The 25320-nt window shown below is 42.5% G+C and overlaps 1 protein-coding gene across 1 annotated transcript; it reads left to right on the forward strand.

The window, feature by feature from the left end:
* The first annotated feature begins 1525 nt into the window (after positions 1-1525).
* On the forward strand, positions 1526-16078 carry LOC109904717 (homeobox protein BarH-like 2). Its single transcript, XM_020501882.2, has 4 exons — positions 1526-2076; positions 9504-9819; positions 14523-14607; positions 14928-16078. The coding sequence occupies exons 1-4, from the start codon at positions 1890-1892 to the stop codon at positions 15225-15227; spliced, it is 888 nt and encodes a 295-aa protein (XP_020357471.1). The 5' UTR covers positions 1526-1889; the 3' UTR covers positions 15228-16078.
* Positions 16079-25320: the final 9242 nt, after the last annotated feature.

Genomic DNA, 25320 nt, shown 5'->3' on the forward strand with positions numbered 1-25320 from the left:
CTACTTTGTATAATTACTTTGGATGGCCCTGCAGTTGATGAACATATAGACTACAACAGTTTATTTTCTGGTGAAAACAATTAAATAATCGTGTATTATTTAACTTTAATTTTCAAGACCCAAAAGTTTAAATGTGAAAGACAGTTACCCACAGACACAAACGAAACAGTACGTTTCCGCACGTCATTGCAGAATAGAGAAGGTATTCGCTTTTAGGCAGTTATTATCTTATAGCCAGTAGGTATTTGACAACCCTTGGTAGAAATAAAGCCAGAAGTTAAATTGAGGGTTAATAATACATATTTGAATGTCGTCATTTTTATTGGCAAGTAAAAAGGAACATAAGGTTACTTAAACCTCATCGTTATGTTTGAATCTTTATGTTTGAAATGTCGGTTGTTTACTCACCTTGTAAATATATCCATGCCATAACTTTTTGGTTTGAAAGTCAAATTCGTTGACGAAAAGACCTACAAATCGTTATAACGGCATAATAAACAAATAACCAAACAAATAACGGCACAATAGCAACAATAATATAATTCTAATTCTATTCAAATAGCATTTAAAAAAATACCATTATTGTGTTAGGCTACGAAAGTAAATGTGTAATAGAAAAACACGATCGAAAAATATGTGCATAAGACAATTACAAACGCTACAAAAGTTAATCTTTCAACTCACAAGAAGGAATAATACCAACCTGCTGCAATACGTTTTTCTCCGTATTCCGAAAGCAGGGTTGCACTGCAAAATACGTTTAGTGTTACTGTTAAGTTTGTAGTCGTTTAGAGTTGTTTTTCTTAACCCTTAATTGCTTTTAAATAATAGCTATTACAATAATAATATATTTAAAATTTACATGTAATCCCAAATGCATTAAATACATTCATTCATAGCCTACCTATACATTTATTTGAATCCGATTACTTAGTATAGTCGTTTATAAAGTCGTTTTGTTATCCCTTAATTGCTTTTAAATAATAGCTTTACAATAATAATAATATATTTTTGATTTACGTGTAGCCTAGTGGGTAGAGCGTTGGTCTAGTAACCGGAAAGTTGCAAGTTCAAATCCCCGTGCTGACAAGGGACAAATCTGTCTTTCTGCCCCTGAACAGGTAGTTAACCCACCGTTCCTAGGCCGTCATTTAAAATAAGAATTTGTTCTTAACTGACTTGCCTAGTTAAAAAAAGGTAAAATAAAATAAACTATGCACATCCATAGTCCTATTGATGTTCGAGAAATAATATGAACAAAATAATTAGCTGCTAAAAGGTTAGGCATAACACTAAAGCAGATACTAATAATGGCAATAATAATAATAATCTCTGCAATAACCATCTGAAATATTGTATCATATTGGCAATGTTACTACTGTAAAGTTTTTGAACGCCTTGTGCAATTAGAGTGGATATAGGGAAGAACAAAGAAGCGAGACCGGTTTGGGCTGCTCTGAGAGAGCGAGAGGGGTTGAGGGAGAGAGCGAGTGTGTCTGTCAGTCTGAGAGAGATAGTGCGAGAGAGAGAGAGAGACATTGCGGGACAGTGAGAGAGAGAGAGAGAGAGAGAGAGATACGTTGATTGACACCTGGAGTGTCCTGCAGTAAAGATGTGTGTGGGGAGATCGTTTATATATAGCGGCGCGTCCGGGCACATTGTTCATAATTGCCACTCTGAAGCCCACTGCGCGGCTCAAGTTGAAGGCTACTGCAGTTAGTACCGCCAGGGATAGAACAAAGCAAGCCTTTTCGGAAAAAGGACGACTAAATGCATCAATAACACGAATTTGCTTGAAGACACCCAACTCTCAAGTTTGAACTGGTTTCATTTTGACATTTTGAACTAATATTTGGGCACAGTGCGAACGCCAAGCACATCGGGACATCATGCACTGTCAAGCCGAGTTGAGACTCTCCTCCTCCGGGCAGCTGAAAGCAGCCAGGCGTCGCTACAAGACTTTTATGATTGACGAAATTCTTTCCAAGGAAACTTGTGATTACTTTGAGAAACTTTCTCTTTACTCAGTATGCCCTTCACTCATCGTTAGGCCTAAACCTCTGCACTCATGTTCGGGTAAGTGGATATGCTTTAACTCTCAGTCAAATCAAGGGATGCTGATGAATGCATAATGGTGTTAATGGTTTATATCTAATATTGCTATGCATTCAGTGAATGCTAATCATTATTGTATGAAAACTACATCTGATTTTGTTTATCATGAACAACGTTAGTTATTAGGCATATGCTTCTTATATGTTCAGGCGGTCGTCCATCATGGGTCTACTCATATCACGAAATACATAAGGCTACTGGTTTTATTAGGAGTATTGACAAAATAACTTGTATTAAATTGTCAATTGAGGCCATAGCATGGCGCAACACACCTGTGCAGAATCCGTTACATGTAAATTAACAGCTTTAAAGAAATTGAGCTGCATTTGCATGACTTTCTGTTCGATACATCTCTAATATAAGCAAATAAGAAACAGGGACAGGTTGAGAATCACATTAGACGTCATGATTGTCAATTCATGTTGAATTTTTCCTGTGCAAGACGAGTACTATAGCGATGGATGATGTGTAAACTTAATTCAGGCAACTGTCCTCACTTGCACTTTTACTCATGGTGCACCTTTCTATTTGTGTTAGGCCTGCTATCTATATTTATCAAAGGTCTATATTATGGTGCTTAATCTTGTGATAGCCTGTTATTTACAGGGATTTATCATGTAACTTTAACCCGTGAAACAAAGCACACCAAATAAATGCAACAGGTACAGTAGATGTAATGTATTCCCCTAAAGTGTTATAACCCTATTTGATAGACTTGACCGTTTTAAATTCCTTTTACAACAGCAGAACGGATGTGACCCTTTTCCAATCCAAAACATGATTTCACAGTTTAACTGTCATTTCCATATACTTTCATTCACAAATAAAACATTATGTACTAGGGCCTATGAAAGTTAAGCAACATTTACTCAGTATACTGTCTCACAATCAATCAGCAAATTCCTCCAATAAGTCTATATTATTAGTATTACTCTGACATTCAGATCATTAGCAACCTCAGTCTTTTATGTTCATGTTAAAAAATACAGGATGAACCAAGCCCCAGTGTGGTGATCAAAGTGGTTAGTAAGGTGAAACCTGATTCCCCATGAATTATGTTGACACTGTCAACTTAACATATTCACTTCTGACAAAAGACACATGAACTCAGAACACACAATAACTAACCCTGCACTTAGATGAAACAGCAGGCGTTTGGTTTCTAGAGCAGTAACTACTACTACTGCCACTTGTCCTCATTCAGAAGGATTAATGTGGGCGCTGTGCTAAACGCAGAGCCTTGCCTAATGACTTTTACTGCTGCTACTTTGCATTTACTGAAGCATGGGCAATGCACTTTACCCAACTTACTTTCTGGGGGGTATATGGGGGTGCAGTATGTGCTCAGAGTTCCACAGTTTGATATTGGTGAGGGCAGGTACATGGTGGTTAAGGGCAAGGTTAGTATGTCATCATTGATGGACATGTATCTACCTGACACTACAGTTGCTTGTGCAAACACCATAAAAGGTTACAGTATGCTGATGACGTGTGCAAGTCAGCCCCAATGACCTTCATTCATAGAAGTATGTTGCTTTATGAAGAGACATTCATTGCGATTGTCATCTCAGCAATTTATAAATTCATGGGCTACGTGCGCTTGATCCAACTGTTTCAGTGAGGAAGACTAACTTCATGCTTCATTCAGTATCCCAAAAGGCCAATCAAAACAAGTAATTAGTGCATAAAATAATGATTGCATGTTCTTCCTTAATCAATACAAGCAAATTTGAAAAAGCAACAAAACAAAATTTTGCCACAAAGTGTGAAGACAAACTATTTGAATGCTGTCTCACTTGCTTAGCCGGTCAGATAATGCTTTGTTCACAAAACATCTAGCTTAGCACTTGATTTCTCTAAATCATCAACATCAACTTATTTTTCTTCCCAGTTATCATGGCTTACTGCAGTCAGTCATAAATGCTTCCAACACTGTGTTATAATTATACAGGAAAGTGACAAACTTTCCCTAAAAAGCATTTGGCCTGAATGACTAACACATTTCTTTTCCTCAAATGCAGCAGAATTTCTAAATCCATTCTTAATGGGTTATCCTGCTGTTATGAGTCAAAACAGCATTGACTACTGCTCTCTCAAATAATCATTATGATAATTACCTAAACTATGAAATAATAACTGCTGCAATTTGATGATGACAGCGACAAAGATATAAATAGCAGGCGATGTGGGGTTTGGGTATGTGCTAGAGGGCACTGTAAAGGGTTTTGGCAACCCCGTGACGGATGGATAGAGTAACCAGCCCACATATTACTACCCAGTGCCCACCACTTAGCTGAGGGGGTGTGAGACACAGTATAGTCCCACACTTCAATGGCTTGTAACGCTCAATATAGAAGCTGGCAGGCTTATAGGCCCAGAGCCAGTGAACGTCCATTGGCCCGCTGTGGTCCCCATCAGTGAAAGTGGAGTCTACATTCTCACAGTGTGAAGCTTCTGCTCCAGCAGTTACCAGTAGAGGCTGCTATAGGACAGTGGTCCCAGGCAGGTAATTTTACCCAAATTACAAGATGTTTGTTTGTTCTTGATATAATATGGCATCAACTAGTAAGAGACCACTCAACATGTCAACAAAGTGATTACTCCTCTCTTTGATCCAACAACCCCCTCTGCTCTGTGATGTTTTTTTTTCTGTCACGGATCACACCTCTCTGCTCCTTGCTTTACATTTCACGATGGTCCATTTACCTGTGCCAAGCCAAAGGCCCTCACGACAGTGTATACAGTAAAACCGGTTGATGACCTCTGAGCCTATTCTCTGTTCTCGTTTTGTGCCTTGTAAAACTACAGGAGTGATAGACCTGCTAGACAGACCTGACCTCCAGCAGATCATTACCTTGCAGGGGAGCAGTGAACAGTATAATGGTGGGTTACAATATTTAATTTAGAGTCTCATCTCTCAGCAGAACCCAGGGCAAGGCTTTTAGTGGGATTTCTGGAAGGAGGTGCGAGAGATAAAGATCAACTCTGGCGTAATCTCACATGACAGCGCGATGAAAAACGGCCAAATAGGAGGGTGTGGACCTCGAGGGGCCCAGGTACTGCAGCATAGTCCTACGCCACCACTGAGGGTTTATGGAAGAAAGCAGGGAGAGCAAAGGCTTTTCATCCCATTTTAACAGCTAATCCACCACAGACAATAAGGCCTGCCATTAACCATGAGGCTAGCTTGAGGGGTACGATCTTGTCTCTGTTAACACATAAAGCATTGACATACACAAGCACTCACACACACACACACACAATTCCTGAGCCATCAGATCATCATCAGAGCTCTGCATCAAGGCAGATCAGAGGTCGGTTTTACAGTAGATTGCACTGCAGGCTGTCTTCAAATGTCAAGGTAAAATTCACAGGATTGTGTTTCACGTAAAATACGTAGTTAACACTTACGGGAAACACAATGCCCTCGGATTGGCACACGTCTGAAAAAACTGCCTGTGAGCATGAGAAAATAGCACCACAACACTGCACATAACACTCTAGAAACCTCAAAACATCTCATGAAACCCAAACTTGAGTTGAAATTGGCACTTAACTGGTCTGATCTGTCAAAAGCAGGTGAATGACTCCAATTAAATGAGTGATAGTTAAAGCAGCATACCATGTTGCCCATCCCATTCCTGCAGTGTTTGACTTGGGCTGACTTGACAAGATGGCTGTTGAGTGAAGAAATAAACATGTCTAATGTAACACTTCTCAACCTGTCACCACATGATACACCCAAAACAATACATATTACTGTAAGTTAATGTGGCCTCTGAGTACCAAGTCTTGAATCATCATCTTGGAATCCATTTAAACAAAGAGAAAAGGTGCAGAAAATAAGGAGTAAATATCAAACAACCAATGAGTTTGTTGCTGGAGATTTCACTGCAAAATGGTGACTTATTCTACTAAGTCCTGCCATTATCAAAGCCTTCAAATTATATATAAAATGTAATTTAAACACCAAAAATCATTTTTAAAAAAGACAATAATTATTATGTTATCAATACCATATGATAAAACAAGCATGTGTGTATCTAATGCTACCAGCCTATTCTTTAGTTATTATTAGGAGGTATTTATTCTGTAATGACTACCACAAGCACATGTGCCAGTCCGAGCATTCCGATTGTGCTTGTCAAGAGTATCAGTGTGCTTTAGCATGGAAGGAGTGCACTCTCCTTGCTACACAAATGGTTTATTTGTAGACTATTGACAGGACACTGGAACTTGTCAACAATGTGTCAGATCTGGGTTAAGGAAGCCGGCTTAGTTGTCAGTAGAAAGTCACCACATGAGGTCTGATTTTTCCCTTCTGACAAGCATCCAAAAGACACGGCTGTCACAACTCTCAAGACAACCTCAAGCTCTACATTGACAGGAGATTTCCTGAAGACCGTGAAAGAAACCAAGATGTTTCCTTCCTTGCTTTTCAATCAATCTTCCCATTTAAAGTGACAGCAAGTAATTATTCACTTGGACTCCTTATGTATTGATATTTCTGTGTATTTTGTATTATTCCATAATAATACCAATATATTTCCGGAAGATAAATACATACAGTGCCTTCGGAAAGTATTCAGATCCCTTGACTTTTTCCACATTTTGTTATGTTACAGTCTTATTCTAAAATGGATTAACAAAAGAAAATCCACACACAATACCCCATAATGTCAAAGCGAAAACAGGTTTTTAGATTTTTTGGCTAATTTATAATAATAATAATAAATACATATTTACATAAGTATTCAGACCCTTTGATATAATTGAGCTCAGCCTGTTTCCATTGATCATCCTTGAGATGTTTCTACAACTTGATTGGAGTCCACCTGTGGTAAATGTAATTAATTTGACATGATTTGGAAAGGCACAAACCTGTCTATAGAATGTCCCACAGCTGACAGTGCATGCACTGGATTGAGTCGAGCCACAGATCTGGGAAGGGTGCCAAAAAAATTCTGCAGCATTGAAGGTCCCCAAGAACACAGTTGTCTCCATCTTAAATGGAAGAAGTTTGGAACCAACAAGACTTTTCCAAACTGAGCAATCGTGGGAGAAGGGCCTTGGTCAGAGAGGTGACCAAGAACTGAGTGGTCACTCTGACAGGGCTCTAGAGTTCCTCTGTAGAGATGGACAACCATCTCTGCAGCACTCCAATTAGGTCATTATGGTAGAGTGGCCAGACGGAAGCTACTCCTCAGTAAAAGGCACATGACAGCCCACAAAAGGCACCTAAAGCCTCCCAGACCATAAGAAAAAAGGTTCTCTGTTCTGATGAAACTAATATTGAACTCTTAGGCCTGAATGCCAAGCGTCACTTCTGGAGGAAACTTGGCACTGTCCCTACGGGGAAGCATGGTATTGGCAGCATCATGCTGTGGGGATGTTTTTCAGCGGGCAGTGACTGGGAGACTAGTCAGGATCGAGGCAAAGATGAACGGAGCAAAGTGCAGAGAGAACCTTGATGAAAACCTGCTCCAGAGTGCTCAGGACCTCAGACTGGGGCGAAGGTTCACCTTCCATCATGACAACGACCCTAAGCACACAGCCAAGACAACGCAGGAGTGGCTTCGGGACAAGTCTCTGGATGTCCTTAAGTGGCCCAGCCAGAGCCCGGACTTGAAACCGATCGAAAGTCTCTGGAGAGACCTGAAAATAGCTGTGCAGCAACGCTCCCCATCCAACCTGACAGAGCTTGAGAGGATCTGCAGAGAAGAATGGGAGAAACTCCCCAAATACAAGTGTGCCGAGCTTGTAGCGTCATACCCAAGAAGACTCAAGGTGGTAATTGCTGCCAAAGGTGCTTCAAGAAAGTACTGAGTAAAGAGTCTGAATACATATGTAAATGTAATATTTCATATATTTAAAAAATAAGTAAGTTAGCAAAAATGTCAAATCTTGTTTTTGCTTTGTCATTATGGGGTATTGTGTGTAGATTGATGAGGGGGAAAAAACATTTAATATAATTTTAGAATAAGGCTGTAATGTTACAGAATGTTTAAAAAGTGAAGGGGTCTAAATACTTTCTGAAGGCACTTTATGTTAAAATAAACAAGTTATTTCTGACATTTATCTGCACAGGTCCCCTCAGTTTGTCACAACTCAACATCAAAGACAGAGCTAATATGGGAGAGACAGAAAAAGAGACCAAGAGAGAGAGAGACAGACAGAGAAAGAGAGAGAACAAGAGAGAAAGAGAAAGAGAGTGTTGTGGAGGGAATGAGGCATCATGTCCAGACAGCAGCAGCAGCAGCAGCAGCAATTCTCCGAGGTGGAAGATTAGTGATGAGCTCAGCGCCCTGCGATGATGTCATGTATATAGGGACCAGCCCGAGGCTCTGTCTGAGAGAGAGGAGGGTTCAGGGTGGGGGTGTAGATATGGTAGGGGCTGGCTGCAGCGCATAACCTCCCTCCTCTTTCCCCCCCCATGTGCCCGAATACATGCTCAATTACCTCCCAGACCAACCAACCCCCTGTCACACCAGCTCCCATAACTGCTGAACATTACTGAAAATGTCAGAGAAAGGGGATACAAATTTACGACCAAGGTCTGCCTGGATGTATCCTCTCAGTTGTACGTGTAGGGTTTGAATAATATAAACTTATCTATGGGTTGATGGAGAGATAAGAGAGGCAGATCCACCACAGGCAGTGAGGAACACACAAGGGGAAAGAGTATGCTGTGTATGTAATGTGACAGCATAATGTCCTCTCTTTTCTGTCATTGGATTTTATATATCTTCTTCCTCAACACATCACTCTCTCCTGCCACATAGCAAACAGAGCATTAGTTTCTATGTCTGTCTTAGTTCAGTCGTAAATTATGCCATTGGGATCTGATGTTTATTAGAAGCCGTAAGGTTTTCACCACCAGATATTATGTTCATTGCGGAGCGCAGTCTTTGGTCTTGGCTCCAGTGGGTGGCCCCCCAGACATTTGTTACTTTTTATTGATTCTGGCGTCTCGATGCTTCTGTCTGCATAGATAAAGATATAGAGTGAGGGGGGAGAGTTAAATGGCGAGGGGCATAGTCACTTCAGATTTACTGTGTGTGTGCGTGTGCGTGTGTGTTCGAGGTGGCAGAGAGACATCCTTTATCTGGCCCCAAAATAATTATTCAATTGGTGGGTTCAGAGTGGCAGAGTAAAACACACAGTGCGTCATTAAGATCAGAACCTTCTACATCAAAGAGGTCAAAACACTTTTCATTGTAAAAAACATAGCAATTAAAAAGAACCCTGTCTTAGTGATTATTACAGGTCTATTAAAACTACCATCCAAGGTGATGCATACAGTAGCAAATACACATTTAAAAGTACAATTGTATTTATTGCTCTGCATTTCACCTGCCCCTGACCTCTCTCTCTTTTTGCTCTTTTAGGATCCTCCTCACTGCGGGCCTACCCCCTTCTCTCAGTCATCACGCGGCAGCCCCCCAACATGCCTCCTCACCTCTCCCAGCCCTCATCTCCCGGCCAGGTTCCCCACCTGCCCCTGCTCTCCCCCCAGCACCACTCCCGGGTCTCCGAGGCCTCCCACAGCGAGACACCTGTCAGCATCAGCAGCGAGTCAGACACCGAGCACAGCACCACCCGACTGAAGAAACCCAGACGCAGCCGCACCATCTTTACTGAGCTGCAGCTCATGGGCCTGGAGAAGAAGTTCCAGAAACAGAAGTACCTCTCTACCCCTGATAGGTCAGTATCATATTGCATCTCGCCTCTAATAGGCCAAAATGATAGCACCCCAGAGGCTGATTGGTTACTTGAAAGAAGCTTCCTTCCTGATAGATCAGTATTATAGTTGGGGCGGCAGGGTAGCCTAGTGGTTAGAGCGTTGGACTAGTAACTAGAAGGTTGCAAGTTCAAACCCCTGAGCTCACAAGGTACAAATCTGTCGTTCTGCCCCTGAACAAGGCAGTTAACCCACTGTTCCTAGGCCGTCATTGTAAATAAGAATTCGTTCTTAACTGACTTGCCTGGTTAAATAAAGGTAAAATAAATAAAAAATAGTACCTCAAATTTCATACAGTATAACTTAACACTCAAGTTTGTGAAAATGTGAAATTCTGTGAAAGCAACCAAACTTGAATAAACATAAAGCAAATGCAATATCTGACTATAGGTTCAGCATCAACATCATAACATTTAGATTTATGTCCTGGGTAATGTGTCATGTAATGTTAAGTTCTCTAATCCAGGCATTACCTCAGCATTCTAGTTGAGACAAGAGTAACGTTTTAACCCTAAACTCTTGAATAGCAAAAAGCCTCAACAAAGAATCACTGCTCTATTCAAGAAACTAGGGACGTCTGCCAACACAAGCAAATACAGGAATGTATTGCATTTATTTACTGCCAATCATGTAATATATGTGAAGCTGTATATAAAATACATGTAGCTTTGTACACTGCATTTAGATGAGGTAATATCCATGTTAATATTGATGTCGTAGGTTCCAGTCCCTGGGTCATTTTCGATACCTGACATAAGGCAATAACACATTTTCCATTGGATTTTAAACTTCACTTTTAGATTTGGCCTGCCGGACATATTTCCATTATACCCCAAATTAATATTGAGCCATAAACCTCATATTTTCCTTCGGTCGAGCAACAAGAACATCAGACAGCTAGTAAACCTTAGCAACACATGGTTACAACAGCTTGATCTGAGCGAGAAGATAAATCATTATTTTACTAAAACACAACAGCCACAAAATGCTTTAAAAATGGTCAGTTATTTTTTATATTGTTGTAGATTTGTACTAAAAAGGCACCCCTATATTTACCGGAACATTACCATTTTAAACCTGCGTGTTCCTTCTCCTTGGCCCTGAAGAATCTCAAAAAGACTTGGGAGAGATTGTTTGTTATCAGCCCTGTCTATAGTGATTTACCAACAAAACCACCGTGTGCAAATATGAGGCAAAACAGACAGCATCTAAACTATATTAACCTCCAATGTTTATTGGAAACATAAATACATGTGTCCAATGAGCACTTGTTGTCTCTCAAATACATTGTTACAGTTGTTGATTAGCTAGCTAGCAAATGTTTTGCCATATTAGCATAGATGTGACATAAGTTAAAACACCTCAAAACAAGACATGGTATCAAGAACAAGATGAAACTAGCTGAAATGAGCCACTTACGATTCCCCACATGGCAGCTTCTTGTTATTGTTGCTAGCTATCTGGCCATCCAGAATCATAACAACACACAGACTTCTAACCCATTGAAGTGCACACATTGTTTTCATGACGTTGTCATCTAACCCGTCTATACACATCCCATCCCTGGGGAAAACTCCCACAATGCATCTCAACTTCAATGCAAATCACATTTCTCTGTTCTAGCCAATGAGCCACACCACACCACAGCTCCTCTGTAAACTCCCAGGCAGGCTGAGGTAGACTACAACAGCCCAACGGTGATCCAAACCTCCCATCCTGGCCTCACTGCCAAATCTGTATCATGCCAATAATCAAATTCCCACTGGCTGTGATGAACTAATTAAACCCACAGCTGGATGGAAAACAAACAGAGAAAATCCCCTTTCAAAACATCACAAGTGTGTCGTGCTCCCCAGTTCACTTTGTTATGATCCAAAGATAACTCTGTCTCTACTTTTTTATTTAGCTATTTCTTGGCTTGGAGACACTGTGGTCTTTGACTGAGACAGTGTTCTGAGGAAAACAGCATATAAAAAGCCCCTAACACCACACCACAGACTGTAATGATTTAAATCATTAAGCAATAATGATTTTATTTAATTGAGATTAGTATAATAAGCATCATCATCATTATCATTATGCATTAAGCTGCAACTAAAATCCCTGCTGATACAGGTTTGAGACGAACAGCAAACAGAGGACTTCTAAGTGCCTCCAGCAGAGTCATTCATACAGTACTGTATGGCAGCCTGTCGCTGTAAGTGTGTGGTTTCCCCCCAAAGAAAACTAATGACCATAAATAACTGGGGTGCTTTCCTCTCCTGCAATTACTTTCCTTGCCTCCAGTCCCTCCACTGGGCGGTTTGAGAGTAAAGCATGATGGACAGCTTGATTGCCTGTATTTTTGGTGAAGAGTGGTTTTTCAAAGTATGCACAGACACTTTTCTTCTGCACTCAATCACTGAGGCAGTGCAGCTGTCAATACTGTATGCTGTTGTATGAACTGAAGTTCCCTCTCTGTAATACTTTCAAATCAGGTCAGATAGAGATGGTGAGAGGACGGGAAAGAAGGGAGGACGGGAAAGAAGGGAGGACAGGAAAGAAGGCAGGACGGGAAAGAAGGGAGGATGAGAAAGAAGGGAGGATGAGAAGATAGGAAGCTGATGGCTCTGTAGTAACCTAGTCTCTCCCTCTCTCTCTCTCTCTCTCTCTCTCTCTCTCTCTCTCTCACTCTCTCTCTCTGTCTCTTTACATCAAATTTAAAAAACCCGATAAAGCTCCCTCCCGCTGTAGGCTGATCCCTCTTTCAATGACCCCCTTTCCTGGGATATCATGTTACACACCATCCAATACCCTTATTAGTCATGGATCAGAGCACATGTGGTGGAAGTGTTCAGGAAGTGTCCCCTTGAACATCCAGATACAGATGCTTTGATTCGATTGCTAACCTCCCTTACAGATGTTCAATAAGGTCTCTCCTGTATGCTGCAGGTGTGAAGTCTTTCTCTGGACCATAACAGGGTTGTATCAAAGAGACTACAGTACTCTGATGCACCATACCAGAATGTGGTTATAAAGTAGGATAGTCAACAGGTGATTGGAAAGCAAAAGTAACTAATTCATTTGTTTTTATTACTCCAGCTACACCCTCTCTGTGTAAATCAATCAGAGGCAGTCGGTTTCGTTTAAGATGAGGGAGGACAATTTTTTTCATGAACATGGCCTTATTTCTATTACAGCATATTGGATGTCTGTCATTCATATTTAATTCGCCCAGATCCATGTAACAGCGATAGGTTGAGGCTACTACATGATACTTGAATTTTCCCTATACCCATCATGAGGTTGCTACAACCTAGTCTATGAATGACAGTTTACAACGTAGGTGCACACAAGTCGAGAGACAAATTTGAGACAGTGACACATGGACTGACATTCAATACCGCCTTGCACACTCTTGCCTGCATCTAACTGATATGGGGTGGAATCATTAGTCCAACAGTTGCAAACTAGAGTTTCTATTGGACAAATTCAGGTATGTTTATCCCCGTTTTGTTCTGTTTGCTTCCGTTTAGGAAATGTTTTTCAACAGAATCGGCAGAATGAATACACCACTGATCACACATAGACACAGTTCCCTTTCATTGCAGCCACATTGTATTCCTTCTCGCATCTATGCGCTCTCCTCCTCTCACCTCTTCCCTTCGCTTGTGGACTTCACTGCACAACACATCAACTGTATGTGACCAGGCGAAAAAACCTTTCCAAGCCAACCTGCTACACACAGCCTACATTGTTGTCACCAAATTAGCTAAAGTAACTTCATAGTTGGCATAGCTAATATAATTAACGCGTTTTTAAACCCGCTACAATTATGCAGTAACGTTACAGTGTACATTCAGTAAACAATTACACCAGCAGGCCCTGGTGGCAATAAATTAGTTAAACCAAAAGCTTACCTTGATTTGGAAGAGTTCCATTGCTGTGTTGGAAAGTCATAGCCAGGTAGCTAACATAGAATCCCTCTGTTTCAGTAGGCTAAACTAGGTAGCTAAATTTGATAGCTAAGTAAGTGAAACTGAAAGTGAAAAAAATAATAATCTCTCTCTCTATTTCTCTCTTGCTTCTCTTTCATTTTTGGAAGAAATTAATTTGTTAAAAACTGTTCAACTACTGTCTTTCTCTCTCTTTGAGTTAACTACTCACCACATTTTATGCACTGCAGTGCTAGCTAACTGTAGGTTATGCTTTCATTACCAGATTAATTCTCTGATCCTTTGATTGTGTGGACAACATGTGAGTTCATGCTGCAAGAGCTCTGATAGGTTGGAGGACGTCCTCCAGAAGTTGTCATAATTACTGTCCTCCTCCCAGAGGAGGACGGAAGCTAGTTGTCCTCCAGCTACACTATGGTGCTACTCCACAGAGTGCTGTTGAGGCTACTGTAGACCTTCTTTGCAAAATAGTGTTTTAATCAATTATTTGGTGACATGATAATATTTTGTATATTTTTATCTAAAAATGATAACTTTTTGAATGTTTTACAATATTTATTTTATTAAATTCACTGAGGAGGGTCCTCCCCTTCCTCTTCTGAGGGGCCTCCACTGAAATCAATTGTCTATCTACTGCTGCTTTTAATCCTATAAAGAAATAACTCATGTTTCAGAAACATGTACTGTATATTGAGTTGCCGTTTGTACTGTACGTGTTTGTTTCCCTACAGACTAGACCTGGCCCAATCCCTAGGCCTCACACAGCTTCAGGTGAAGACCTGGTACCAGAACAGAAGGATGAAGTGGAAGAAAATGGTGAGCGCCCCACACACCCATAACAACAATGACCCCGGGTCAGTGTAGAGAGAAGGAGTGATAGGGGTTTAAATGTCTGGGTTTGAGGGATGAGGGCCTAGGACACCAAAGTCTAGTCTAGTCTAGTCAGGTCAGCAGCTCAGAAAACAAAAGGCTCAAACTGTTAACTCTCCAGATTAATGACTGTACATGGAGCAGCTCAGAGCCATACATCTTCCCTTAATTGCTATAATAACCACGGTTGCCTTTGACCGCAGCCAGCATTCATCACAACCCCACTGAGCCGTGTGTCTGTGTTTGTGTGGGATGTGTTGCTCCAGGTGCTGAAGGGAGGACAGGAGGCCCCCACCAAGCCCAAGGGCAGGCCTAAGAAGAACTCCATCCCCACCACCGAGGAGATAGAGGCAGAGGAAAGGCTGGCCAGGCTGGCTGAGGAGGAGAGAATGAGGATGGCACCCGAAGAGGCCTTGGCCGACAGAGAAGCTCCCCAGTCGGAACCCCATGACCTCAGCACGGTCGCTGGGGCTACAGAGACCTACAATCCCACGGCGGTGAGCGAGGGTCGAGAGCAGCAAGTGCAGTCACTCCCGATGCAGTCAGAGACACATGCTGCCAGCTAAAGAAGACAGTTATTCATGTCTGAATGAAACAGCCAAAGACTGGCGCTGACTGGAAAACAGAAGCACTTACTGTTGTGCCTCAGGATCACTGAAAAAAGCCTGTCTGGTGTAGATTAGTCAGTCGTGTTTGAGGTTTGACTAGAGTGGGTGACATTCATAGGTATGGTAGATCAGTTTGGTTTTGCCATATCACTTTTGCCATATACTGGAATAAAATGGTGTTTTAAAAAGAGTTTACATGTAGAGTTAGGTGTATATACAAATGAAACATCCAGAATTGTACAGTGCATTTTGTCCCTGTGTTTTTGTTTTCCTTTTAGAACAACATTATCACCTCCCCAGCCTCAGACCTGCTTGTTTACCGAGAGAGGACTCCTTTAGTCACATGCTATCCAGTTTGCCTGAGTGTTGTAGCTATATGTAAATCAATACTGTGCCACAGATATAACACAAAATGACCACACTGGTCATAGTGCCTTTTTCTCTCAGAGGATATAACAAGCTTTACCAGTCTAGAAACACCAATGTTTATTAATACCAAATTCATATCAAGTGTTCTTTAACAGTGTTTTCCTTTTGCTTTTTAAAAAGAGCAACACTTTGGTAATTAATTACTATATGCTCTGAATTACAGTTAACACTGCCATTGTACTTATTTTGTCAAGCTTTGAAGGGAATTGTATTTCTGTCCATGAGCTACAGTATTGTCTTGTTTATCTGGTCAATTAACTTGTGTTGTGTTGCTTTACATTGGAAAAAAAACATGTCAGATAACGATATACAGTACCAGTCAAAAGTTTGGACACACCTACTCATTCAAGGGTTTTTCTTTATTTTTTACAATTTTTTACATTGTAGAATAAAACTATGAAATAAAACATGGAATCTTGTAGTAACCAAAAAAGTGTTAAACAAATCTAAATATATCTTAATTGCTTTGAGCCAATCAGTTGTGTTGTGACAGAAGATAGCCCTATTTGGTAAAAGACCAAGTCTATATTATTGCAAGAACAGCTCAAAGAAGCAAAGAGAAATAACAGTCCATCATTACTTTAAGTAATGAAGGTCAGTCAATAATAAAGTTTATTCAAGTGCAGTCGCAAAAACCATCAAGCGCTATAATGAGGACTGCCACACGGAAGGAAGACCCAGAGGTACCTCTGCTGCAGAGAATAAGATCATTAGAGTTACCAGCCTTAGAAAAAATGCTTCACAGAGTTCAAGTAACAGACACATCTCAACATCAACTGTTCGGAGCAGACTGTGTGAATCAGGCCTTCATGGTCTAATTGAGTTGCTTGGGCCAAGAAACACGAGCAATGGACATTAGACCGGTGGAAATCTGTCCTTGTGTCTGATGAGTCCAAATGTGCGATTTTTGGTTCCAACTGCCATGTCTTTGTGAGATGCAGAGTAGGTGAATGGATGATCTCCACATGTGTGGTTCCCATCATGAAGCTTGAAGGAGGAGGTGTGATTTTGTGGGGGTGCTTTGCCGGTGACACTGTCAGTGATTTATTTAGAATTCAATGCACACTTAAAACCAGCATGGCTACCACAGCATTCTGCAGCGATACGCCATCCCATCTGGTTTGCACTTAGTGGGACTATCATTTGTTTTTCAACAGGACAATGACCCAAAACACACCTCCAGACTGTGAAAGCGTTATTTGACTATGGAGAGTGATGGAGTGATGCATCAGATGACCTGGCCTCCACGATCACCCGATCTCAACCCAACTGAGATGGTTTTTGATGAGTTGGACCGCAGAGTGAAGGAAAAGCAGCCAACAACTGCTCAGCATATGTGGAAATTCCTTCAAGAATGTTGGAAAAGCATTCCTCATGAAGCTGGTTGAGAGAGTGTGCAAAGCTGTCATCAAGGCAAAGGTTAGCTACTTTGAAGAATCTAAAATCTAAAGTATACTTTGATTTGTTTAACATTTCTTTGGTTACTACATGATTTCATATGTGTTATTTCATGGTTTTGATGTCTTCACTATTATTATACAATGTAGGAAATAGTACAAATAAAGAAAAAAAACCTTGAATAAGTAGGTGTGTCCAAACCTTTGACTGGTACTGTATATATACAGTATAGGTAAAGGGTTCTATTTTCATTTTGAAACAAATTGAGTGTATCTGACCCTTTAACTTTCTATTTTGAAACTGGGGGTGGAGGGGTTTTACTGCCACGAGGGAAGTCTCTTAAACTGTCAGAGACTGTAGAAATGAATAAATCACACCCTTTGCCAAAGAAACAAGGAAACTGAGAAACATTTAAAATCTTTTAGAGGTTTTCAGCCCGCAGGCCATTGCATCAACGGAGCAGTCCTCTAACTCTGTCTTACAGACTCCCCACATAAAACTGTCTTCAGCTGCTTGTCAACACTTTGATTTTCCGCTTTGGCCTCCTGTTGTTTCCTTCTAAAGATGTCTTTTTGTAAAGAGTTCCTTTTTTAAAACAAATAATCTATATTTAGTTTGATATAAACTAGTACAGTATTTTTCTGATATAAATAATGCTTGTTGGTAAGCTACTGAATAGTTTTCTTTTGGCATGGATAACACAATGCTGATTGTTTTATTTTTACCATATACAAGGTGTGTTTTGTGTATTTAAATACACTTAATAAAATGACAATGATTTCCATATGAATGATGAAAGTCCCACATTATTATAATACTACTTTCTGGAATATTTTTGATCTTCATCTAAAAAAAAATTCATAGCAGACCACAAGCATGGTATCCAAGTTTAGTTGACTTTCAGGAAAACGCATTTGTATTTCTAAGCATTATTTGAACCAGAATGAAGTGTACTCCTGGGTTTATTTAATCTTCATCCATAAAAATATCTTGATGCTCTCACTATGCTAGGAGGAATCTTCTATTTGATCTGATATGCAATGTAACTACATTGACGTGAAACCCTCTGCCGACATGCAGCAAGAGGTTCAAGCTGAGTTGACACAAAAGGCTTGTCATAGATATGACAGATCCCCTCCATACGGCAGAAGGCGAGGCCGCGAGGCAATGCATAATAGACAACTGTACTGCATGTCACATAGAAAAATACATACAGTATTTAATCTATCCATTGACATCACTGTAGTTAATGACAGTTGTGTAAATCACTCATTTGTGCAAATAAAGTAAATTGTTAAACATACACAACATCATATCATGGGTTTGAAATGTACATTTGTATTAATGAAAAACAATGTAACTACTGCAATACTGCAGTAAAATTAAATAATTCACAAAGTTGCACTGTGCTCATAATACTTTATGGAAGAGTTGACCATAAATCAGGCTTAGAGAACAAAGGCTTTTATGCACTCTGTGTTGTGACATTTATCATCTTGATCTTTTTGGCAAACACGTTGGCCTTTAGTACACTGAGACACTCCTCTTTGACCCAGGCCAGGCAAGCTAGTTAGGCTGTAAAGTGTATTTTTAGTGCATGATACCGGACCAGGATGATTTGTAAAGCAAACAGTGCAGGTTGGCACTGAGTTAGATGCAATGTGCTCTAACTCCTTGTGTAAACACAGTGAGGATGCCTTCTATGAGTGTGTATTTAGAGGCGTACAGCAACCCCTGGGCCTTTCTTTGGACCATCAGTACAACCCTACGGGCAGGAAGTGGTTGTGCCGTGGGGGGTGAGAGGTCTGTGTGTGTGTTACTGGTCTGAGGAAGGTCAAGGTGGAGGACGACGGGGACGGGAAACTCTTTCGAAGTAGCTATTTCTTCAGGCCTAGCACTATAGTACAAGCTAGTGTACGATTTGAACAGGCAAGGCAAGATCAATCCATTGTATTAAAGCTACACAAATATTAATCTTATTTTCAGGGACACACGGTGGAAGGGGCATCAGCATAATCCCAATTGCCTACTTTAAAAAGCACTGTCAGAGCATCAGCTCAGTTTATATTTACTTTGGCCAGAACATTGACTGTAACATGAATAGGAGGCTGGATATCTGCAACTGGAGCCAAACTATGTCATGTTTTCACTGTCATTGCTTTTGTCAAGACCCCATCATTCTAAGCCATTGAATAAAAATAATACCTCATCATTGAGAATGATGACTGTGAATCAAATGTCCATGCCAGTCGACTGCACGAAAACGTAGATGTGAAGATGCCAAGGATCACAATCATGATCTACCAAGGAATTACTGATTTGTTATTGACTGTTGCATTATACTGTTCTCAATCAATTAAATTATTTTACATTTATTGCACCACTTGCCAGCCAGAGCCAGGCTGATGTTGAATGAGAAGTGATTCACTCAACCAAGTCACCTGGTTAAATTAGGACTAGAAAACCAGATAGATTGGAGCAGGTACAGTGGATCTGTTTTAATTGCAGAGACCGAGGGCAACATGTCCATATTAAAGCCTTGTGAAAACAAAGGCTGTGGTTGGCAGCCAGCTAGGCAGGCAGGCCTGTTGTATGAGCTGTGAGCTGAGCCGTGCGGAGTTGCAGGTCTCCACAGGCAGGGAGCAGAGCACCGCTGCTGGGTAATTGTTGTGTGGCGAGGTAAGGAAGGGTTACAGAAACAGCCCTGGGTAAAACACCAGAGGTCTTATTGGAGAGCCTGTAATTTTGTCACAGGTTCAGACTCAGGTCATAAAGATTGGAGCTGGTGTCAATCCCTAACCCCCCCCTCACCGGTAAGACATCCATCGCGCACCTTCACCTGTCAGCTTAACTCACGCTCTGCAGGCAATTAGCCCTGACGATTTGAGGGGTGCTCTCAGTGTTTTAGTCTCTTCTCTGTTATGACAGGGGAAGAATTTCTAAATACCAGGGGTAGGAGCCACAGCAGGCATACTAAAGTCAATAGAGGGAGATCCTTCCGACAACATTAACAATCACCCTATTGTTTTCAACAGCAGAGAACATTACCGTGCACATGTTCAGTACCAGTCAAAACTTTGGACACACCTACTCATTCAAGGGTTTTTCTTTATTTTTACTATTTTCTATATTGTAGAGTAATATTGACATCAAAACTATGAAATAACACATATGGAATCATGTAGTAACCAACATTTGATTTAACAAATCAAAATATACTTTCTATTTTAGATTCTTCAAAGTAGCCAACCTTTGCCTTGATGACAGCTTTGCACACTCCTGGCATTCTCTACACCAGCTTCATAAGGAATGCTTTTCCAACAGTCTTGTAGGAGTTCCCACATATGCTGAGCACTTGTTGGCTGCTTTTCCTGCACTCTGCGGTCCAACTCATCCCAAACCATCTTAATTGGGTTGAGGTCGGTTGATCTGATGCAGCACTCCATCACTCTCTTTGGTCAAATAGCCCTTACACAGTCTGGAGATGTGTTTTGGGTCATTGTTCTGTTGAAAAACTAATTGTAGTTCCACTAAACGCAAACCAGAATGCTGTGGTTGCCATGCTGGTTAAGTGTGCATTCGATTCTAAATAAAACACTGACACTGTTACTAGCAAAGCACACTCACACTCTCACACCTCCTCATCCATGCTTCACGGTGGGAACCACACATGCGGAGATCATCCGTTCACCTACTCTGTGTCTCACAAAGACATGGCGGTTGGAACCAAAAATCAAAAATTTGGATTCATCAGGCCAAAGGACAGATTTCAACCGGTCTAATATCCATTACTTGTGTTTCTTGGCCCAAGCAAGTCTCTTCTTCATATTGGTGGTTTCTTTGCAGCAATTCAACCATGAAGGCCTGATTCACACAGTGTTCTCTGAACAGTTCATGTTGATATGTGTCTGTTTCTAGAATGCTGTGAAGCATTTTTTTGGGATGCAATTTCTGAGGCTGGTAATTCTAACTAACTTGTCCTCTGCAGCAGAGGTAACTCTGGGTCTTCCTTTCCTGTGGCGGTCCTCATGTGAGTCAGTTTCATCATTGCACCTGATGGTTTTTGCGACTGCCCTTGAAGAAACTTTCAAAGTTCTTGACATTTTCCGGATTGACTGACCTTCATGTCTTAAAGTAATGACGGACTGTCATTTTTCTTTGCTTAATTGAGCTGTTCTTGCCTTAGTATGGACTTGGTCTTTTACCAAAAATGACTTTCTTCTGTATACCAGCCCTAACTTGTCACGACACAACTGATTGGCTCAAATCATTAAGAAGGAAATAAATTCTACATATTAACTTTTAACAATTTACACCTGTTAATTGAAATGCATTCCAGGTGACTACCTCATAAAGGTGGTTGAGAGAATGCCAAGACTGTGCAAAGCTGTCATCAGGGCAAATGTGTCTACCTTGAAGAATCTTAAATATAAATAGATTTAGATTTGTTTGTCACGCCCTGGTCGAAGTATTTTGTATTTATCTTCATGTATTGGGTCAGGCCAGGGTGTGGCATGGTTTTTTTGTAATTGTGGTGTGTTTGTCTTGGGGTTTTGGTAGTGGTATTGGGATTGTAGCTTAGTGGGTTATCTAGCAAAGTCTATGGCTGTCTGGAGTGGTTCACAATCAGAGGCAGGTGTTTATCGTTGTCTCTGATTGGGAACCATATTTAGGCAGCCATATTCTTTGAGTTTGTCGTGGGTGATTGTCCTTAGTGTCCTTGTTCCTGTCTATGTGTTAGGTTACACAAGTATAGGCTGTTTCGGTTTTCGTTACGTTTATTGTTTTTGTAGTGTTTGTTATTGATTCGTGGTTTACGTTCGTTATTAAACATGGATCGCAATCTACACGCTGCAGTTTGGTCCGACTCTCCTTCACATCTAGAAAACCGTAACAGAATCACCCACCACCAACGGACCAAGCAGCGTGTCAACAGGCAGGAGCAGCCCAAACAGGAGATGCGCTATAAGGATTTCTGGACATGGGAGGAAATCCTAAACGGAGAAGGACCCTGGGCTCAGCCTGGAGAATATCGCCGCCCCAAAAAAGAACTGGAGGCGGTGAGAGCGAAGAGGCGCCGTTATGAGGAGGCAGCACGGCGACTCGGAAGGAAGCCTGAGAATCAGCCCCAAAAATTTATTGGGGGGGGGGGCTCAGGGAGAGTGTGGCAGAGTCAGGAGTCAGACCTGAGCCAACTCTCCCTGTTTATCGTGAGGAGCCTAGGAGGAGACCAGAACCAGAGCCGGTGTTGGAGGTGAGCGAAACAGAGACTGTGAAGGAGTTAATGGGGAAATTGGAGGAGAGAGAAATGAGGAGTTGCTGTGTTGGTGCTTTTTGCATGGAATTCGCCTGACGGAATGTGTCGGGGATTTGATGGCACCTGGGTTAGCGCTCCATACTCGTCCTGAGGTGCGTGTTAGTCGGCTGGTGAAGTTGGTGCCAGCCTCACGCACCAGGCCTCCTGTGCACATCCCTAGCCTTGCACGTCCTGTGCCAGCACTGCTGATCTCCAGTACGCCTTCACGGTCTAGCCCATCCTGTGCCACCTCCACACTCCAGCCCTCCGGTAGCAGCTCCCCGCACCAGGCTTCCTGTGCGTGTTCTCGGTTCACTACCACCAGTACCAGCACCACGCATCAGGCCTACAGTGCGCCTCGCCTCTCCAGCGCTGCCAGAGCCTTCCTCCTCTACAGCGCTGCTGGGTTCTCCCGCCTGTTCAGCGCAGCCAGAGCCTTTCTCCTCTACAGCGCTGCTGGAGTCTCCCGCCTGTTCAGCGCAGCCAGAGCCTCTCTCCTCTCCTGCGCTGCCGGAGTCTCCCGCCTGTTCAGCACTGCCAGAGCCTTCCTCCTCTACAGCGCTGCTGGATTCTCCCGCCTGTTTAGCGCAGCCAGAGCCTTCCTCCTCTCCTGCGCTGCCGGAGTCTCCCGCCTGTTCAGCGCAGCCAGAGCTGCCAGCCTGCATGGAGCAGCCTGAGCTGCCAGCCTGCATGGAGCAGCCTGAGCTGTCAGTCTGCATGGAGCAGCCAGAGCTGTCAGTCTGCATGGAGCTGCCAGAGATGTCAGTCTGCATGGAGCAGCCAGAGCTGCCAGTCTGCATGGAGCAGCCAGAGCTGCCAGTCTGCATGGAGCAGCCAGAGCTGTCAGTCTGCAAGGAGCTGTCAGTCTGCATGGAGCTGCCAGTCTGCATGGAGCAGCCAGAGCTGCCAGTCTGCATGGAGCAGCCAGAGCTGCCAGTCTGCATGGAGCAGCCAGAGCTGTCAGTCTGCATGGAGCAGCCAGAGCTGCCAGTCTGCATGGAGCTGCCAGTCTGCAAGGAGCTGCCAGTCTGCAAGGAGCTGCCAGTCTGCAAGGAGCTGCCAGTCTGCAAGGAGCTGCCAGTCTGCACGGATCTGCCAGTCTGCCAGTATGAAGCTGCCAGAGCTGTCAGCCTACATGGAGCAGCCAGAGCCGCCAGTCAGCATGGAGCAGCCAGGCCGCCAGTCAGCATGGAGCAGCCAGATCTTTCAGTCTGCCAGGATCCGCCAGTCAGACTCTTCCAGATCCGCCAGTCAGCCAGACTCTTCCAGATCCGCCAGCCAGCCAGACTCTTCCAGATCTGCCAGTCAGCCAGACTCTTCCAGATCTGCCAGTCAGCCAGACTCTTCCAGATCTGCCAGTCAGCCAGACTCTTCCAGATCTGCCAGACTCTTCCAGATCTGCCAGACTCTTCCAGATCCGCCAGTCAGCCGGGATCTGCCAGAACTGCCAGTCGGCCAGGATCCGCCAGATCTGCCAGGATCCGCCAGATCTGCCAGTCAGCCAGGATCTGCTGAAACCACCAGCCAGCCAGGATATGGTAGATCTACCTACCTGCCTGAGCTTCCTCTCACTCCCGAGCTTCCTCTCACTCCCGAGCTTCCTCTCACTCCCGAGCTTCCTCTCACTCCCGAGCTTTCTCTCACTCCCGAGCTTTCTCTCACTCCCGAGCTTTCTCTCACTCCCGAGCTTCCCCTCAGTCCCGAGCTGTCCATCAGTCCCGATCTGCTCCTCAGTCCAGTGGGGTTCTGGGTGAGGACTACTAGGCCATGGTCGGCGGCGAGGGTGGACTATCCAGGGACGCGAGGAGAGGGGACTAAGACATTGACTGAGTGGGTTCCACATCCCGCGCCGGAGCCGCCACCGTGGACAGACGCCCACCCGGACCCTCCCTATTGTTTTGAGGTGCGTCAGGGAGTCCGCACCTTAGGGGGGGGGGGGGGGGGGGGGGTTCTGTCACGCCCTGGTCGAAGTATTTTGTATTTATCTTCATGTATTGGGTCAGGCCAGGGTGTGGCATGGGTTTTTTGTAATTGTGGTGTGTTTGTCTTGGGGTTTTGGTAGTGGTATTGGGATTGTAGCTTAGTGGGTTATCTAGCAAAGTCTATGGCTGTCTGGAGTGGTTCACAATCAGAGGCAGGTGTTTATCGTTGTCTCTGATTGGGAACCATATTTAGGCAGCCATATTCTTTGAGTTTGTCGTGGGTGATTGTCCTTAGTGTCCTTGTTCCTGTCTATGTGTTAGGTTACACAAGTATAGGCTGTTTCGTTTTTCGTTACGTTTATTGTTTTTGTAGTGTTTGTTATTGATTCATGGTTTATGTTCGTTATTAAACATGGATCGCAATCTACACGCTGCAGTTTGGTCCGACTCTCCTTCACAGCTAGAAAACCGTAACATTGTTTAACACTTTTTTGGTTACTCCATGATTCCATGTGTGTTATTTCATACTTTTGATGTCTTCAGTATTATTCTACAATGTAGAACATATTATTCTATTATTTTTATTCTACAATGTAGAAAATAGTGAAAATAAAGAAAAACCCTTGAATGAGTTGTTGTGTCCAAACTTTTGCCTGGTACTGTACATGACCATTCATATGGATGACACGTGCACTGGTCCACCCCACGTCAATGCAAGCTTGGCCGTGAAATGTTCATAAAGCTTGGCATTCAAATACTGTGTCATTTTCAGTTTCAGTATCAGTTGTATTTGACAGATACTGATACTGAAAATGATTTACTATTTTTACAACCAATTCAACAGGATTATTATCATTAGGATGAAGGTTGTGCTAATTTTAACATATCTCCTGTCTTCTTCATCAACAAACAGCAAACTTCAAAAACTCCAGGAGACATAAGTGGAGGAGCCCAATGAATTTGATTATTTCTGTATCCCTTCCTGTTAACTAATCAGCTTATTTCA

This window comes from Oncorhynchus kisutch, linkage group LG15, assembly GCF_002021735.2.
Source record: "Oncorhynchus kisutch isolate 150728-3 linkage group LG15, Okis_V2, whole genome shotgun sequence".
Lineage (NCBI taxonomy): Eukaryota > Metazoa > Chordata > Actinopteri > Salmoniformes > Salmonidae > Oncorhynchus > Oncorhynchus kisutch.

Bases quoted from the DNA above. Each gene is read 5' to 3' on its own strand.
- LOC109904717 (XM_020501882.2), top strand. From the start codon at position 1,890: ATGCACTGTCAAGCCGAGTTGAGACTCTCCTCCTCCGGGCAGCTGAAA. The intron at 2,077-9,503 runs GTAAGTGGATAT...TTGCTCTTTTAG, and splicing joins ACCTCTGCACTCATGTTCGG to GATCCTCCTCACTGCGGGCC. The intron at 9,820-14,522 runs GTCAGTATCATA...GTTTCCCTACAG, and splicing joins TACCTCTCTACCCCTGATAG to ACTAGACCTGGCCCAATCCC.